Source organism: Tachypleus tridentatus, chromosome 13 (genome assembly GCF_004210375.1).
Source record: "Tachypleus tridentatus isolate NWPU-2018 chromosome 13, ASM421037v1, whole genome shotgun sequence".
NCBI lineage: Eukaryota > Metazoa > Arthropoda > Merostomata > Xiphosura > Limulidae > Tachypleus > Tachypleus tridentatus.
In genome coordinates, this window is record NC_134837.1 from 141,062,269 (window position 1) to 141,080,465 (window position 18,197).

The 18,197-nt window shown below is 33.1% G+C and overlaps 1 protein-coding gene across 1 annotated transcript; it reads right to left on the minus strand.

The window, feature by feature from the left end:
- Positions 1-5,433: 5,433 nt before the first annotated feature.
- Positions 5,434-16,520, minus strand: LOC143236313 (uncharacterized). Its single transcript, XM_076474590.1, has 4 exons — positions 16,407-16,520; positions 11,820-11,918; positions 11,007-11,174; positions 5,434-7,854 (listed from the first exon to the last, which is right to left on the minus strand). The coding sequence occupies exons 1-4, from the start codon at positions 16,518-16,520 to the stop codon at positions 7,645-7,647; spliced, it is 591 nt and encodes a 196-aa protein (XP_076330705.1). The 3' UTR covers positions 5,434-7,644.
- Positions 16,521-18,197: the final 1,677 nt, after the last annotated feature.

Here is an 18,197-nt window from a genome sequence, read left to right on the forward strand (position 1 = left end):
AAGTAAGAACCTCAAGTAGTGTTATGGGCAAGTTATAACAGACACAAAACGTTTTTTCTTTTTTTTACTGAATATATCTGTATTTCTCCGGTAGGAGACTATTATGCAAGGTAGCTTGTAGCTCATAAAACCCAGAACTCTGAATAAGATCAGCATGGTATATTAGGAGGTCGTTTTGTTGTGTTGGGCATTTCATAAGGAAGTAACTCAAGCAGTGTTATGGACAAGTTATTATACACACAATATATATATTTTTTTTTACTCTGTAACATATCTGTTTGTTTCTCGCATTAGGAAGTTATTATACAAAGTAGCCTAAACTGTGTAAAAGGAACTAACTATATTATGCACACAAATTATATTTTTTACTTTATAATGTAGCTATGTGTATCATCGGTGAGAAGCTATTTTCCAACTATATAACTCAACTTTCAATGAAGCTAGACACCGAAACGTAAATGGTAAAGTATAGAAGGTCTTTTTGAATTATATTGAATATATTATTTCGTGCATAAGCCTTAGATGATTTTAATTACAAGTTAAATTTTTTTGCAAATTAATTTTTGTCTGTAATATCACTTATTTTTCTTTACGTAATATTAGTAAATTTATTTAACAATTCATAAAAACTGTTCTTTACTGAACCTTAGCTTCACCATGTGTCCCCCACTTTTATAACTTTTATGATTATGTCGTACCTTGAGGCATTTCGTCAAGGTAAGGATTATGTCGTACCTTGAGACATTAAATTATGTTATATTTTGAGGCATTTCTTCAAGGTAGGGATTACGTCGTATCTTGAGGCATTTTGTCAAAGTAGGGATTATGTCGTATCTTGAGGCACTTCGTCAAGGTAGGGATTATGTCGTACCTTAAAACATTTTTTCAGGTTTGTTTTAATTATAATTCACGTGATTATACAGTAACAAATTATTGGTAAGGTTCCGGCTGGTAGCTAGTTCCAGTTTTCTTCCAACCTTTAGTTCATCCCAGCTCCACTTTCAACAACATTCTACTGTTTCAGATCATAAAGATATCATCTACTCAGAGTTATTACACACGTAAAGATATTCCTGGAAGTTTATCTTGAGAATGCTAAATCACAACTAGAACATAACTACCTACTCAGAAACAACCAGATACAATTCCTATTCCAATAAATAAAATTGGTAAATATCAAATTATTTTGTGTGTGTGTGCTGATAGAACAATATCATTATCCCTTGATCTCAAAACACTTGACTTAGCCACATTGCAGTAACTGGAAAAGCACTAAATTTCTAAGTTGACAGAAAAGTTCCTTAGGTAATAAAGCAAAATTAACAGTAAACTATGTTAAAGTTCAAGAAGACCCAGTGAAATGAGTGACGTGCTGATAACGTGTGAAATTCCTGATTGTTATATTAATGATATTCAAAGTTAAAGCACCGAAGGGCTCGGTTTCTATCATTCAAGGTAAATGCTGAAACCTCACTAAATTTATTTCTTCATGATACTTTGTGTTTTATAAAATAATTGTTTGTCTGTAATTAAGCACAAAGCTCCACAATGGGCTATCTATTTTCTGCCCACCACAGATATCCAAGCCCGAATTCTAGCGCTGTAAGTCCGTTGACATATTGCAGCGACACTTGGGGGGGTGGGGTGAATAATGCTTTCTCCAATTAAATGCATCAATTTTATTAACAAAGAAAATGTAAAAATTATATTTTGGTGTCATTGAACCTAAAAATTAGTCTACATTTCTGTTTAATTTACTTTCGTCCTCTGGTGAGTCATCGATAAGTCTACAGACAGACATACAGCACCTAAAACGTCGGGTTTGATTATTCGCGGTAGACAAAGAGGAGATAGCCTATTGTGACCTTTGTACTAAGAAAACAACATATTTTATTTTTGCGAAATTAAGATGTTATAAAGGTGACCTAAGGGAAGTTTAAGGTGATGATACTTACTGAAGTCATCATTCGAAAAAGTATTTAAAATCAATTAGATTTATAAATCTAAAAACTATGAAGAATAAAAGGTCAATTTTACCCTTGAATATTTAAGATAAATACCCACCGGCCTCAACCAAACAGGCACACAAGATAATTTTATTTTTTTTGAAAGGTAATCACATTTAGGGCTAGAATCTTAACTTCTTTTTTATTCACTTTCAGATTTATATAATCCCAGATTATTCATTAGAACATTGTTTAATGTTATTCATTTATTTTATTTTTGTTTGCTTTGGTGGATATTTTACAGACTAGGTGGGCGTGGTCTGAGGGTTAACTTGCTGAACTACGGATAGAAGAGTCTAAGGTTAGAGCTTTTGATGTACCGCTACACGATTTAAAATTTTCATTTAAATGAAAACGTAACAAAGTACAAAAATTCTGAAACAAACAAGTTATCTTCTGGGGACCTTTATAATTGTCCAGAAGCCTGGCTGTTTTGGTCAACAGTAGCCACATAAGCGATAATGCTACTAACTACTTGCCCTATATTCTGGTCAACATTTCTAAACTAAAAATGTCTATGCCAGAAACTTTGGGCATCTCATAAGGTTTAAATTACCGCACTTAATTTACGTCCCAGTTTCTGGGTATGCATAAGTAAATCTGTTTCACCAAAGAATATTCTGTTGTGTGGTTGATTATACGTGCTAGTTGTAACAGTTGTTTGTATCTAGATAGATACCTTGTTAAAACAAATGTTTTTAGAGAGTGTAAAGCCTACGAATTAGACAAAGTGATTGCGTATTTCACTTCTTCAAACAACCAAAAAAACATAACAGTTAAATGTGTAATACGACCTGTTTGTGTATATGCTGTTTTGATATACCCTATCAAGTACGTAAATTGTGTAAAATGTTTCGAAACTAATTAATGTAAACATACACTTTCGAAATGAGTAGTTGTGTGTTTCAAATGTTTAAAATTATGTGCACTTACACCTGTCAAAGGAGCAGCTTTGTATCACATTTCTAAAAACATAAATTTACCAAACTGCTATTTTTGTTTCATTCGTTTGAATATGTAATTATATGATCACGTATCAGTTACTTTGTGTCACACGTTTTAAAATCAACTATCTTGCTACATGTGTGTAGTATAGAATTCCCTTTGTTGAAACTAAATTTCCGAAAAAACACATGAGAAGACGAGCTTGTAAACTAGAACTATAATTATACTTGTCATAAGACATTAATAATAAGCCCATTACATTGTTAATATAAATACTAAGGCATGTTCAAGAATTAGAATGTATAATAAGAGTATTTCAACAACATTATATTTGTCATATCCATTGCCGATGACTCGTTTCGCTCAAATCAGAACTATTCATGTTGGTCGCAATACCACAAACACAACGGTGGCTGTAGCAATATTTATATTAATCACTTGATCCGACATTTGTTATGAGTGTACGGTTTTTGCAACTCGACAAAGAAATCATTTTTCGTCGACTTCCAAAAAACCCTACTCGTCACAACTGTTGTTCTGTCAATTGTTTATCACACCAGCTAGCAGAAAACACATCTGTCAAATATGTAATCATGTGTTATATATTTTAAACAAAGAACGAACTGAACATACTCAGATTTAAAGGTTTGCGCTGTGTTACAACTAACTGAATTTACTACTGTGCAAAGCCATGTGAGTTTGTTTTCAGCGTTGTTAAATTCAACTATTTCAATACACACGTCTTTAGTATGTTGTATTTTCTCCAGAGCTAGCATATGGGAAGAGGGATATGGGTGGCCATCCTTATCAAGTTTAGATTCTGCGTCCCATTTATAGATCCCAAATTTATATTAAAATATGTGACAAATGTAAATAAAATTAAGATACAATACAAATAAATCTAAACTTAATATGGCCATGTGATGAGGGTCGCGGGTTCGAATCCCCATCCCATCAAACATGCTTGCCATTTCAGCTGTGAGGGCGTTCCATGTTACGACCAATCCCACTATTCGTTGGCAAAAGAGTAGCTCTAAACTTAATAATAATAACGCAGAGTTACGCGTCACAGCGCTCATGCTATCGCTAGGGACGCGTTTCCCACATTCTCGTTGTTTGCCAGTCGTTGAATAAATTATATATTGAGTTATACTTTTATCTACTGTTTACTGTTAAACCACATATAATAGCAGTAGGCTAATCATTAGATATCAGTGATATTATCTTTTATTTGTATATCACGTAAACTAGCTGTATTATAACGATACATTTATTAACCTTAGTTCTGTTATTACTATTGTTACTACGTGTACCAAGTATATGCCACAGATAGAACACTATTAATTTGAGTTATATAGTTTACAATGTAAACGGACAGTAGTAGCTATACTATATTTGTTTTGTTTGTATGGTTTAGTGATTTTTTGTATTATTTGGCCATAGAGACGTTTTACGTCATATGATGGGCGTGGCTTAGTGACTGTAACTTTCTTGAAAGTTTAGAAAACTATTTAAGCAATATAAAATGCGAGTTATGCTAGAGTAGATTTTTATGGAGTTCAGTGGTGATTAATTATTGGGTTAATCTGTTACTGTCAGCCGGTTAGTTTGTACTTCTGCACTGAAACACAGATAAGAAAAAGTATTGTACAAAAGAAGTTAATTTTTGTTTCCCTTATAAGGTGTCAGAGGGTCACCTGTTTTAACCACTCGTGCCATTAAACAGTAGTATTTCGTCAATCATGCAGTCAGTAAACATTAAAATAACGTCACATAAGGGATGCTTAACGTAGCAATTTATACTGTAAGTTGTTTAAAATCTACGTATTACATGAATCACAAGAATAATTTTGTACAACACAATATAACACATGAACTTCAAAAGCAAGAAATAAAAATATTTGTTTCTCTTAGTTTTGATTTTAATTATTCTTGAAACAGAACACTTTCGGGGACCATGTTGAAAGTTCATCTGATATTACTATTAACATTTACTGAAATTAGACTTATCACCTAACATTAGTTTAACTAATTTGTAGAACTGGTATTAGAAAAAATAAAACGTTTTTTTATTATTATGTGGACTAGACTTTTGTATTCTTTTAAACTGAATTCCCACCCCATAAGAATCCACTCAGTAAGCGAAATCATTGCAGCGTTACCTTAGTTTCTCTATCACTGAGAACTGTTTGATTGTTTGTTGTTAAACAAAAAGCTAAACAATGGGCTATCTGTAGTCTACCCGCTACAGACGAACCATTGATCAAGTGTGTCGATAATTAATCTTTTAAGTAATGTGTCCTTGATCTTACTATTGATGCAGTAATACTTTTGGTTTAATATTTACGTCACGTGTACCACAATACGAGAGATGTAACGTTTTATCATGTTGATGGTAATAATCCAGTTTCTACGATATTTCAAACGTTTGTGGTTTTTTAAACGGCTTGAAGTTATAAGAAGGAAGATCAACACTGATACATTAACCATTGAAGATAACCATTTATTTAACCATATTTAACTAATTCCATTAAGATTATTTATTAAAATAAAGAAATGAAACATGTTGTATTCAACAGGAAATAAAGCGATAGACTACTAATACGTCTAAAGGGACTTAAAGTATAGTTAAACAAGTGGCTGTACTATCCAACTGGTTTGAAACGGTTGACAAAAACAGTCAACCGTTATTTACTGTTCTTGTTTTAATAATTAACTTAAATAAGCTTGTAATAAGAAAACATTTTTGTTGCAGAAGATTTGTCTAGGGTGCGTCCAATGTTTTTTGCCGTCTTATGCTAAATATTGTAGTGTGTAATAAACAGCGACATTTGTCTCTGTAATGTATGAAAATTGTTACAATATTATGCTAGTTACCGAAAACTAAGGTAAATATTATAATAACGTCATCTGTTTCTAGAACAAAGTTATTACAATAACATGTCGGATATCGTGGAATATTATATTAAATATTATAATGAGAAGATATTTTCCCAGAACATAGTTATAATAATATAATACTAATTACCATATTACATGGTAAAAAAATGAAAACATTTGTCTTCAAGACATACAAAAGTTATTAAATGTATATGTTATATATATATAAACAATCAAAACTGATATAATTCATATATTGTCCAACATAAGTAAACAATTTCTTTTGAATACTTAATTTTACTTATACGAGTAAACACTGTTGACAACAAAACACTCATTCTAAATCATTTACTGCGTTTTCATCTCATGGCTACAAAGATACAGTCACCTGGAATACTTACTTAAGTATCGACAGTATGATCAATAGGGAACTTAATGTTGTTAATCGACATGCGATCACTCACGACATGTGACCTAATTTATGGCTATAGTGTTACCACTGTTGAACTTCATTACTGCATACAACCTCTTAATGATAACAGTTTGATTACTTTTACTTTCTAGATGGCGTATATTAAACTTCTTGTAAAGACAGAGGCGACATTCCGAAAGAGACACATTTTACAAAATACGATTTCTACCAAAATGATGCATCTGTTTAACTAATCAACTGTGGAAAGAAATGTGACATTTTATATGCAAATCTCCAGAAGTAGAATGCTTGTCTTAATTGAAAATAATATAAAAAATGGCTCATCCTTTCATTTGGCAACAGCAATAGTCAGGTGCGTAAGTATGTCCCTTCAATTGCAGGGAGACCCGATCGAAAAAGGGAATTCGGAGGGCCTGAAATCTTAAGAATTGCCGAGAAGGGGAATAGATGTAGTCACACTTCTGACAATAGTATTTGTGAAATGACACACCTGTCTCATTTAAACAGCAATGGGAAGATAACGGGTGTAACACACATGCTTCATCAGACAACAGTGGTGATATATCGAAAGTGACACAGTACCTAATCCAGCAAGTGTTGATAGACCAGAAGTAGTGCACCTATCTAATTAGACAACAGTGTTGATATACCGTGAATGATACACATATCTAATCGAACAACAGTGATGATCAACCGAAATCAACCTATCAATTCAGCAACAGTGGCGATAAACTAGAAGAGATACATCTATCTAATCCAAAAACAGTTATGATAAACCGAATGTGACGCATATATTGAATCTAATAACAGCGGTGATGAACTGGAAGTGATGACGCACTTATCTAGTTCAAAAACTCTTGATAAACTAGAAGCGGCATACCTAGCTAATTCAACAACAGTAATCAAAAGTAATTCACTTTGCTAAACTAATAGCAGTAGTGAAAATCCGGATGTGACGATCTTGTTTCATCAAACAGCAGTGATAAGAAACTGGAAGAAACGCACTTTCCTAATCTAACACTTGTAGTGATAACTGGGAATGATAAGTCTACTTAAATTAACAAGGTTTCACCACCTTTTAGATTTTAACAATGTACGAGTAGTATATGATACACTAATAAAAGAAATAAACAATTGTACGTTTATCATAAAGTATCAAAAGCATGAAACAAATATGACTAGCTGTTCTTCGCATATTTAGAAAATTCTAATATCAGTGTGGTGTGGTACATAATACACAATACGTTGCCAGTTTTCTTATTAAACTAATGAAGATTTGATATAAAGACCTGCGTTTAAAGCTTTTGTAAAGTTCAACGTGACATTGTATATGGAAACAGAAAACAGCAAGAAGTTTTATATCCATGATCGGGGTTAAGCCTAACAAACACAAATAAATGAAATGTATGCATATTTCACTGACATAAATTGCACCTGTTCAAGGACAGAGTAGGCTAAGTAGCAGAGCACTAGTCTTTTTTTAGCAAGATGAAGCTTCTTCAAACACTTGCGTAGGAAGCGTTGATTGGTAGACTCGTGTTCTGCTTGGTTTACTCCGGGCTTCTCGGGTTGGAAAGCATCAATTACTCTCTGGAAAGAAGTGTGAGACAAATATTACTTTTATATGCAGGTCAAATCCGCGTAGAATTTAATATGTGTTTTACATTCTCACAGCATTTTGTTTGTAATAAATACTTAATAGCCTGTTTAAATGCATCGATGTACAGATACTTGAAGATAAAAATTAAAATAATGGGTCGGATAACGAGTTCTTCACTAATATACTCGTGTTATATGCTATATATACACTGTGTATATATTTCTCTATCAGTATAGAAAATAATAAACATAAAAATCATAATGTGTATGTTTAATAGAGTTTTTGCACTGTATTTTATATAGTGTTTTCCTGGGTTATTCAAATGGTTGTCCATGTTTATCTCCCGTCAAACCAAACATGCTCGCCCTTTCAGCCGTGGGTGCGTCATAATGTTACAGTCGATCCCACTATTCGTTGGTAAAACAGTAGTCCAAGAGTTGGCGGTGAGTGGTGATGACTAGCTGCCTTCCCTCTAGTCTTACACTGCTAAATTAGGGACGGCTAGTGCAGATAGCCCTCGAGTAGCTTTGCGTGAAATTAAAAAACAACATGTATATCAATTTAACTCACAGCTTAATGTACACAGCCTTTAATGCAATGATCGTTTTCACATATGAATCAATGTTTGAGCTCTTTATATATAATTTATGAAAAACAAATACTGTACGTTCCGGCACACAAACATGTAGTTTTATGTACTTATTCTGTACAGTTGTCTAACTTGTATTTGGTTTTGATAAAACATAAATTAAAATAAAATTGTATAAATAAAGATTTAGGGCTTTCCGTTTATATTTCCAAATGAACCAAAACATTCTACAAAAGTAACGTAAACGCAGAAGATGTAATATCTGATAAGATGCTACCTTTATGATAAAATTTAAACTGGTGAACTGGTGAGTATTTTACTTATACCTCGGTAACTGTTGCACCAGAATAACCAGAATAATATATTACTGGTGCATTTTTTCTCCTGAATACCTGGTGAGACAATGGTAATTTCATGAACTTACAATTCTTACATCCGGCTGCGATTCGCTTCAGTGGACACAACAGATAGCTTAATCTGGCTTTGTTCTAAAACAGATAAACTGACAGCAAACAAATGAATGTGGATTTGTTCTAAAACAAATACACCAACAGGAGATAGCTTCGTGTGACTTTGCTGTAAAACAACTAAACCGAAGGCCGTTTTTTTCATATGGTATTTTTGCATATATATATATATATATATATATTGGATTTGGACATTCTACCATTCAGAATATATATAAATTCTCATCCTGAAGGTGAAGTAAAGTTGGTTATTTTTACTATGCAAATCGAAAGTTCGAATCCAATCTCTGTCAATCTTTCTTTTTTCAAAGTTATTTTGATAAAAGTTTGTAATCGAGGCAGCCAGGTGTACGTGATGGACCCCAAAGCAAAAACGCTCAACGAACAGTTAATTATCATTATAGGCCCGGCATGGTCAAGCGTGGCCGTGCGACTCGCAATCTGAGGGTTTCGGGTTCGCATCCCCGTCGCGCCAAACATGCTCGTCCTTTCAGCCGTGGGGCGTAGTCATAATATTACGGTCAATCCCATTATTCGTTGGTAAAGAGTAGCCCAAGAGTTAGCGGTGGGTGGTGATGACTAGCTGCCTTCCCTCTAGTCTTACACTGCTAAATTAGGGATGGTTAGCGCAGAGAGCCCTCGAGTAGCTTTGCGCGAAATTAAAAAAAAAGAATCATTATAGTAAGATTATTGGATGGAAAATTATAGAAATGAAGTTATAATATAGAAAAGTGACCATAATAATTTTGAGGAAATGATGTAGAAGAGACTATTTGTCCTGTTTTGCAACTGAGACCACAATTAAGTTAACTATGACATCAACTTCTGTAGTCATAGGCTGGGACACATACACATCAAATGAATAAATAATCAAACTTAATTATGTTAATAACCTTATCCAGCTCTGCCTCGCTCCGTTTAATAAAGTTAGGTATAAAAATTGGACTACAGACGTTTTCACATGATTGTAGTGACTATTTAATACCAACGAAAATCTTCTGCCTGTTTATGGATACATTTCACAATGAAAATATTTTGGGGGATATTTCTTGCTTCTCGATGGAGACTATAGATTTTCATAGAAGTAAAATTCAAGATTCTTATTAAATTTTGCGCATTAAATGTACAAAATTCACACAGTGAAAATATTGACCACATTTTTACTGTAAAATAGGCTGTTTTGAACATGAATTGACGCAACTGCTTTGTAATTTCTGTTAAGTTTCTCGACTCGGCTGCTACATTTTTCATTTCCGATCTACTTCCTCTGTTTTACGACAATTTTCCGGAAGAATTAACGCTATTGAAAATACTCACAGAGATACTGTTCATTTTTTCCAATTTACGTATGTTTCCAGGACAGTAAAGATGGAGGATTGTAGTTTTCTTAAAATAACTTCAAAATGGTTAAGGTAAGACATTTGAAGTGTGTTAAAAAAGCTTTAAAAGAAACCAACTATGAACTGAGAGTCACTTTTATTTGTAGGCTTTCATCAAGGGCAGAGTTGAGAATAAAATTACCGCTCATGAAAAGCAATCAGATTATATATTTACTTAAGTTTAAATTAAAAATAATAACAACATTTGTAAAACCGCTATCAAGCATAAAGATTTATAGCATAACCGTGAAGTACTCAAGAATCATTGTAATCAGTATGACCAATTATTGCATTATCACTCTTTTGGGGAACCGAATGTTAACTGTCCATTATTTACTGATCTCAGTATGGATTATCCACTTTCAGGCAAGTAAAATATTAAATATTTACTCTGAAGCAGCATTTTCTGGAGTTGCAGCCCTTTGAGGGCACTTTATGAGTCAAAAATCACAAGATCTCCTGCTCTATTATGACACCCAGTAAGCGGCTAATTTTTATGAGATATATGTATATTCCCAACCCCAGTTTCGTACCTGGATTGGAGCTTGAAAGTGAGAGTGAGATAAAACACGATGCTGTGTAACATAAAAAGTTCTTACTTGAAAGAAAGTGGTGTATAGGACGGTGGTTTTTAAAATAGATATTTTATGTGTATAAAAAAATTCAAAATTTTACTTTCGGACTATAGAACATGTTAAAGCTATTACCTGAGTGAAGGTTCCAGGTGTAATTATGATACGATATATCATGTATATTGGGATAAATGACAAGGACGATACTGTTAAGAGCCAACCAACAGTTATAGACCACTTTGGATACTGGTAATCTTGCCATTCCAAGTCCTTATAATAAATCATAGCGAACAGGAAAATGCACTGTGAATAGAGGAAACACAATGACAAACGACCATAATAAAGAACTATGTATAATAGAGACGTAATACGAGAAATGATAGTGAATATCAAGTGTTTTACGAATTATACATTTTAAGGCCTAGCTTACAAACTAGGAACAATGCAAAATTTTCATTGTTTGCAAGAAACGTTAATAATTATTCGAAACAGTGCACATAGTATTTGTACAGTTGTTGTTTGTTATTGAGCACAAAATATACAAGAGCTTATTTGTACTCTATCTGCAACGAGTATCGAAACCCGATTTCTAGCGGTATAAGTCCACTGATACACCATTGTTCCATATGTAACAGATGCAAACTTAATTATTTATACAAGAAACGCTATCAATTATTCAATGCAGCACAAGCGCTATTTGTATAGAAACGACAGTAATAGTGATCCATGTGTGATGCATAATTACACTTAACTATATGTAATGCACATTAACAATAATTATGAATTATGAGCAATAGAGACAGTATTTATACACCAACGACAGCAGCAATCAACAATGAGGATAAAAATGGTAAGTTAAAGCCGACTGAGGCTAGAGAAAGGTAAAGACCTCATATAAGAAATTCCTTCAGCGAATGTTCAACAAGTTCCATGTACAGTATAACTTACGAATATAAAAATAGGGCTGACGTAGGTCCAGCAGAGCCTCAAAAGATCCCAGGTCTCAATCCTAGCATTTTCTGTACTTGTCCCGAAAACCGCTGAGCTCTAAGATGCATACAATAGAAGTTTGTCAAAATATATTTTTATGATATTTTAAAACATTAAGCCTATATATATCTTTTTTCGCATACATCTGTATATACAACTTTATAACAAATCGGAATTTTAGGTAAAACAATAATAGATGTGAGAAACAAACTGCATATATATAAAGTATTGCCTGTATTCTCTTTTGTTCTTGTTGAAAATAAGTGTGTGACAGAGCAACAGCGTCAAACTAAAACTTTTGAAAACTCCCACAAACTAACAGATACTCCCGAGGCTCATCGTTTAGTCTGGGGATTTATTACGTAACAAACTGTCTTTCGATACAATAGTCTATTGTGTAGCTGTACAAGTAACAAAGAGATATTCTAGTTCCTATGGGACCCGGCATGGCCAGGTGGTTAAGATACTCGACTCGTAATCCGAGGGTCACGGGTTCGAATCACCGTCACACCAAACATGCTTGCCCTTTCAGCCGTGGGGGCGTTATAATGTGACAGTCAATCCCTTTATTCATTGGTAAAAGAGTAGCCCAAGAGTTGGCGGTGGGTGGTGATTACTAGCTGCCTTCCCACTAATTTTACTCTGCTAAATTAGGGACGGCTAGCGCAGATAGCCTTCGTGTAGCTTTGCGCAAAATTAAAAACAAACCAAACTGTCCTTTGGACTGCTGTGCAGGTTTGCTAGTGAGATATGTCCGTCCCGAACAATTTTTGAAGAAAAATCAATTATGGGCCAAGTTTCTGTGGGTTACATCCTGAGTTGCTATACAAGAAATTAGTGTTGATGAGTGTTATGTGTGTGTATATGTATATGCGTATAGACCTCGCATTCTCTAGAGAAATTCATTCTTGTAGGGGTGTTGTTATAATGTATGATTCTTTACTTGTTGTGCACAAATTCAGTTTACAAATGTCGCTTTTCGCTGTACCTAGAATCAATTTGGTGAAATACATTTCTGTATTATCTCATCTCAAGTGTTTATTACATACGAGTTATGTGTTCCTCAAAGTTTCGCATTACATGTTTTATTACATAACATTTCCATTGTTCAATACTTGGCAGAAAGCCCGTTGTTTTAAGTTCTAAAATCTTCCAGTGTTTACCAATTACACTGTCTGTATTGGTTATTTCATATAATGTCAGATATTTTTACAGATGTGTGTTTTTTGTTGTTGTTAATTTTGATGTAGCTGAAGCTCACGTTTTCGAAACATGTATCTAATATTCAATTTATCTTTCTTGTATATAGGATATTTAATACCCTAAAGGACTAAAACAGAAGATGTAGGTGTTACTGCTTGACACCTAAACAGAGTGGAGTTTACTAATATTACGCAGTGTATTTTATACTTTTGATCAACATTTTTATTCAGTGTCAACCTGTTTTAGGCAAGGAATGCGACATATTTTTTAGAAAATATTATTATAATTCGTAAACAGATGGCGCTACAATTTCTACAGAAAAGTTCAAAATAGTTAATGAGCTTAACGAGCAATAATTGCCTTTAAACTACCACATAATTTGTAAGTATAGAATTAAGATGTCACTGTAATTATATTATAAAGAAAACTCTTTAAATTGTTAACATCATTAGTCATATCGTAATTTCACTGGTTCTAGTTATCCAAACAAGTAAACGACTGAAACATCTTCAGATACTTATTGCTAGAGAAGATTAATCGTGAAAAGCTGTGGTCACAGAACATTCTATGACGTTATCCCATATGTATGTACATTCACAGTAACAAAAAATAAGTGGAATAAGCAGGACAGTCACACCATGACCCATAATTTGAAGTCTTAGAGGCGTATCCAAATACTGTGCAAGTTTTATATAAAAAGGACTGATTTCATAATAGCAGTAATAATAAAAAGGAAACCATAAAAATAAGATTCGGCATGACGAAAATAAAAACAATTTTATCAGATTTTTATCACCAGATTTAATATCTATAGATATAGCTTTCAATTTTTCTGTTCAAAGCTGACGTGTCTCTACAAAGAAAACAATATTGTAGAAACATATTTTCTGAGGTTTATCGATTTTTGTAATTCTGTATATTACGTCGTTTCTCACTATTATTATAATAAAACAAGACGTATCTTTTGCATACATTAGCACGAGCAAGGTGAGATGGAAGCTTGTTCAATAAATATTAAACTTGAATTAAAAACAACGATTGAGTTCGCATTAGTTCCCTAGATAGTTAACTTAGATATTTCACAGTTTTGTATTAGGCCTAAGAAATGACCTAGAAGTTGCTTTGAACTATTAAAAAAATGTGTTTATTCGCAAATGACCAACCGTTATTGCTTTCGAAAATCGTGATTGGTATAGCAAGCGTGCGAACATACAAGAAGAGTTAATATTGTTTCAATAGATAACAGTCACCGATGGAAGGTAATGTTATTCCTTATCATTTTTAATTAGCTTTATTAGGAGATCATTGTACATATGTGATAGTGGGTACAAGAGAAAGGAGCACAGGGAAATATTGCTTCACGGCCTTCGCTGCGCGGACGACCAAGACCACAATGTTTCAACTGATAAAAGACAGTTTATGGAATCAGAAACATTAAAAAGCGAATATAATTTTTCCAAGATTAGAAACTGACTATTAACGTGTATGTAATTTTTACTGGATGAAATTACAGTTTCTATCCCATGTTGGAAAATGAATGTAATTTCTGTTCAGACTTAAATTTAACAATTCGTGTATAAAATAAATTAGTCTGCTAGTTGACATTAACTAGATGAATTCTGAAGTTTGAAGTAGGTCAAAAGCGTTAGTGTTATTCAGAAAAAATTACTCACCATAAAGCCAGCAAACTGTAGCTGCCTCCACAAAGACGACAAACAACACGGATATCGATGTACCATAAGAATCCAGTAAATTTACCACATAGTTACCACCCTGCGAGAAAGGTGAATGAAGAAAATGAAACTGTCACTTTACATACTAAATATGACTGTGAAAACATTTTACTATTACTATACTTTATCCAGCTGGAGCCAACCATAATATTTATTGTGTATTTAAATTCCAACAAGCTAAGCTTTTTTTACCAGTTCTATTAAACTCTGTTGCCAAACTTGTTATCCCATTTATTGAACTCTAACTAGCGAAAAACCTTATTGTCATAGTAAGTATAAAGCTAATATCAAGCTAAAACTCTGATTGTTACCTCACACATCAAGCTAAAAAACTGTCCTTGCTACCAAATGTATCAAACTCTAACTAGAGCCAAGGCACTCGTTGTTACCTCATGTATCAAGTTATAACTAGTTAAAACTGTTGTTACTTCTAAATTTGCGAAGCCTGAATAAACCATATTTCCTGCTCTTACTGCATTTATCAATCTTTAATTAATCAAAACCGTTTGAGTAGAAATATATTTAAATACATGAAACGATGTATAAACAGAACACGTGTTTCATTGTTGTTGAACCTAATCTATTTAACTCAAATGTTGAAACAACTTCAAAATCATTAGGAAAATACTCTGAATAAAGATTCGTTAATGTACTTACACATTATAATACATACTGTTAATTAGTCGTAATAGAAAATTACAGGTAATTCTTTAAGTTATTAGTAGGATACTATTTTCAGAATTTGCTAAATACAGGTTAGCAGAAAGGACATACATATGTCTAAGCAGAATATACACAGGTACGTTGTGTTTGGATATATATAAATAGGAGATGCTCACGTAGATTTAATTACTACTATAGGCAGGTGAATAAACAGAAAATATTAGTGTAGAATACTCAGATATCCTGATTTCCCGTTCAGAAAAGAATGTTAATCGCAAATAAGAGAAGGAACAACGGAAAATATATTGCAACAAATCTGAATGTCTGACCCTGACTTGTCTTCAAGGTGGAAAGAGACTGATCATTGTGTGCAAGGTGATATTTATTTATATCAAAGGTAAACACTGGGACAGATGGAGCGTTTGTACCCTCATAATGTCGTCTCACTAGTTTCTTACTTTCTAGCATTGTATTCTTTTAGGTTACAGTTGAAACATCTTTTACCCTATGGTTTGCTTCCTCTTTCTTAGGTAAACAACTCTCTACTTAAAGACTTTCTTCTGTAGTTATTGGTAGTACCCCCCATTTAAGTGGCAGTTGAAATATCTTTTACTTGCGGTTTACTTGCTTCCTTCAGTTGTCTAACAAATTATTTCACTTCTTCTATACTTCCACTAAATCAATTTATTTTCTACACTATTTGATCTAATACGTTCATAATTCCTGAATAATGAATTCAGTTGTCGGTTTGCAAGTTTATCTGATTCTAGTTCCAATACCAACTAAACGTGACGTACTCCAACTTTTCTTTAACCTAATTTGAATATTCTTATCTATACATTAGTTACGTGACAACAAATCCATTCTTTGTATCCTTATAAGGTAACTGGTCAAGTATTTCCATGTTTTTTAAAAGTTCAGCTAAGATCTCAACTTAACTTTTTACTCTGCTTCTGACTTCGACTTTGGAAACTTCTTTCTGGTATGTTGTCTGAAACTTTGATAAGAAAGCCACATGTTCTGCATAATTGTTATGGCTCTGCCATTGCATAAGCTCCATTGTGGCACAGAGATATGTCTGAGAACTCCCACCACTAGAAACCGGATTCGATACAGATTACATAAATGATGATAAAGCTATTCTTTTTAAATGGGCGTCAAGTTAAAAAAGTTTATTTTTATTACAAGCCATTCTCTTTATAAATGATTTTAAACTGAATCTGATTTGCCTCCCATGGTATCTTTCCATTGTAGTTTGTTAGTTTCATGATGAGACGATGTTGGTGAAAGAGACTGCCACATTCTGTAACTTGCTGAGATAGTAGTATATATGAAAATTCAGGAATATTCCGAGTCATAGACGGCACAAAAGTAGTAGGAACATGTGTGTGTGTGCCAGATGGATTCTTCTATATTTAAAGGTGTTGAGGATGAAAGTATTGGGCAAGTACAGAGAAATGTGTGGATAGATTACTCTTGCATTTTCCAGATGTTTTATTTTGCCAGTGCTATTCATTTTAATTTGTTGGTTTAGCAGTTATAATATTTTTCCACTTCTTTCTTGTCCTTTTTTTTTTACTTCTTTCGTTTGTCGTTATGACCTTTTATCACTTAATAGATGTCTTTTTTTATCTGATCATTTTTATCATTGTAATCTTTCTAAACATCTTCAACAGATTCGTTGATCTGTTCTTCAACGAAACTTATTTCAGTACATAATTCTTCTTTAACTTTTAAGCCTTTTCTTTAAACTACTCCCTCAAATTGCTTTCTCTTTCTTCTTGATCTTGCTATATGTTTCATCGTTTCCATTGAATTTTTCTCCGTTTTTGAACACTTGTCGTTATCTTGAAATTCAGTTGGAATTGTATTTTATTTTTTACCAAATATCCCATTGCTGACATCAATGCTGTAAAGTTGAGTGGTTTCTTTTTTGATTATTCGGTAAAAAATAATACAAAGTTTAGTTCCTTCGGTGAATGGAAAGCATTTTGTTTATTCAAATAAGTTTTATAACTTAATCAGTTTTAGTAACGATAAGCAAGAAATTAACATAACTCATAAATTAAGCTTTAAGTTCCTTAATAGGCTTAACATATCATCACTACGTTTCTAAAAGTTTCTAAACTAAAACATTACAAAACTTAGCTTACAACAATATAAAATAATGATGCTTAAACTGCAGTTTGTAGAACAGCCAACCATATAAATAGAAGATACACACTTTACAGTGCACGTGGTTGAACACAGGAGTATGCATAAGCAGAAGGTATTCGTAGAGGTTGCGAGTATATATTAACAAAGAACAATAATCTAATACGTTACCGCTGAAAGAAATAGAATATATGTATTTGGTATAACACAGAAGTGTATATATGGTTAGAGGATACGTAGGTTGTACTTGGTAGAATACATTAGTAAATATAGTATATAACCAGAATTTAAAGGTAGATTGTAGTTGGTAGAACACACATATATAAACAGAATATCTCCAGATAGATTGTACTTAGTAAAACACATTTGGATATATAAAGAGAGGATACCTACACGGTATTCGTAGAATACACAAATACGTAAACAACAGATAAATAGGTTGTAATCAGTAAAACAAAAGATACATAAACAACAGATACATATGCTGTAATCGGTAGAATACACACATATAAATAGATGATACATAGACAGGGGCATACTCATTGAGGGTCAGAAGGACCAAACGATCATTCCGATATCCTAA

What these genes read in the sequence shown, in the direction of transcription:
- LOC143236313 (XM_076474590.1), bottom strand. Translation starts at nt 16,520, where the DNA reads ATGGAGCTTATGCAATGGCAGAGCCATAACAATTATGCAGAACATGTG. An exon ending in TCAGCCCTATTTTTATATTC is followed by an intron (nt 11,175 to 11,819) that starts GTAAGTTATACT and finishes CTCTATTCACAG; the next exon opens with TGCATTTTCCTGTTCGCTAT. An exon ending in CACCTGGAACCTTCACTCAG is followed by an intron (nt 7,855 to 11,006) that starts GTAATAGCTTTA and finishes ACTTCTTTCCAG; the next exon opens with AGAGTAATTGATGCTTTCCA.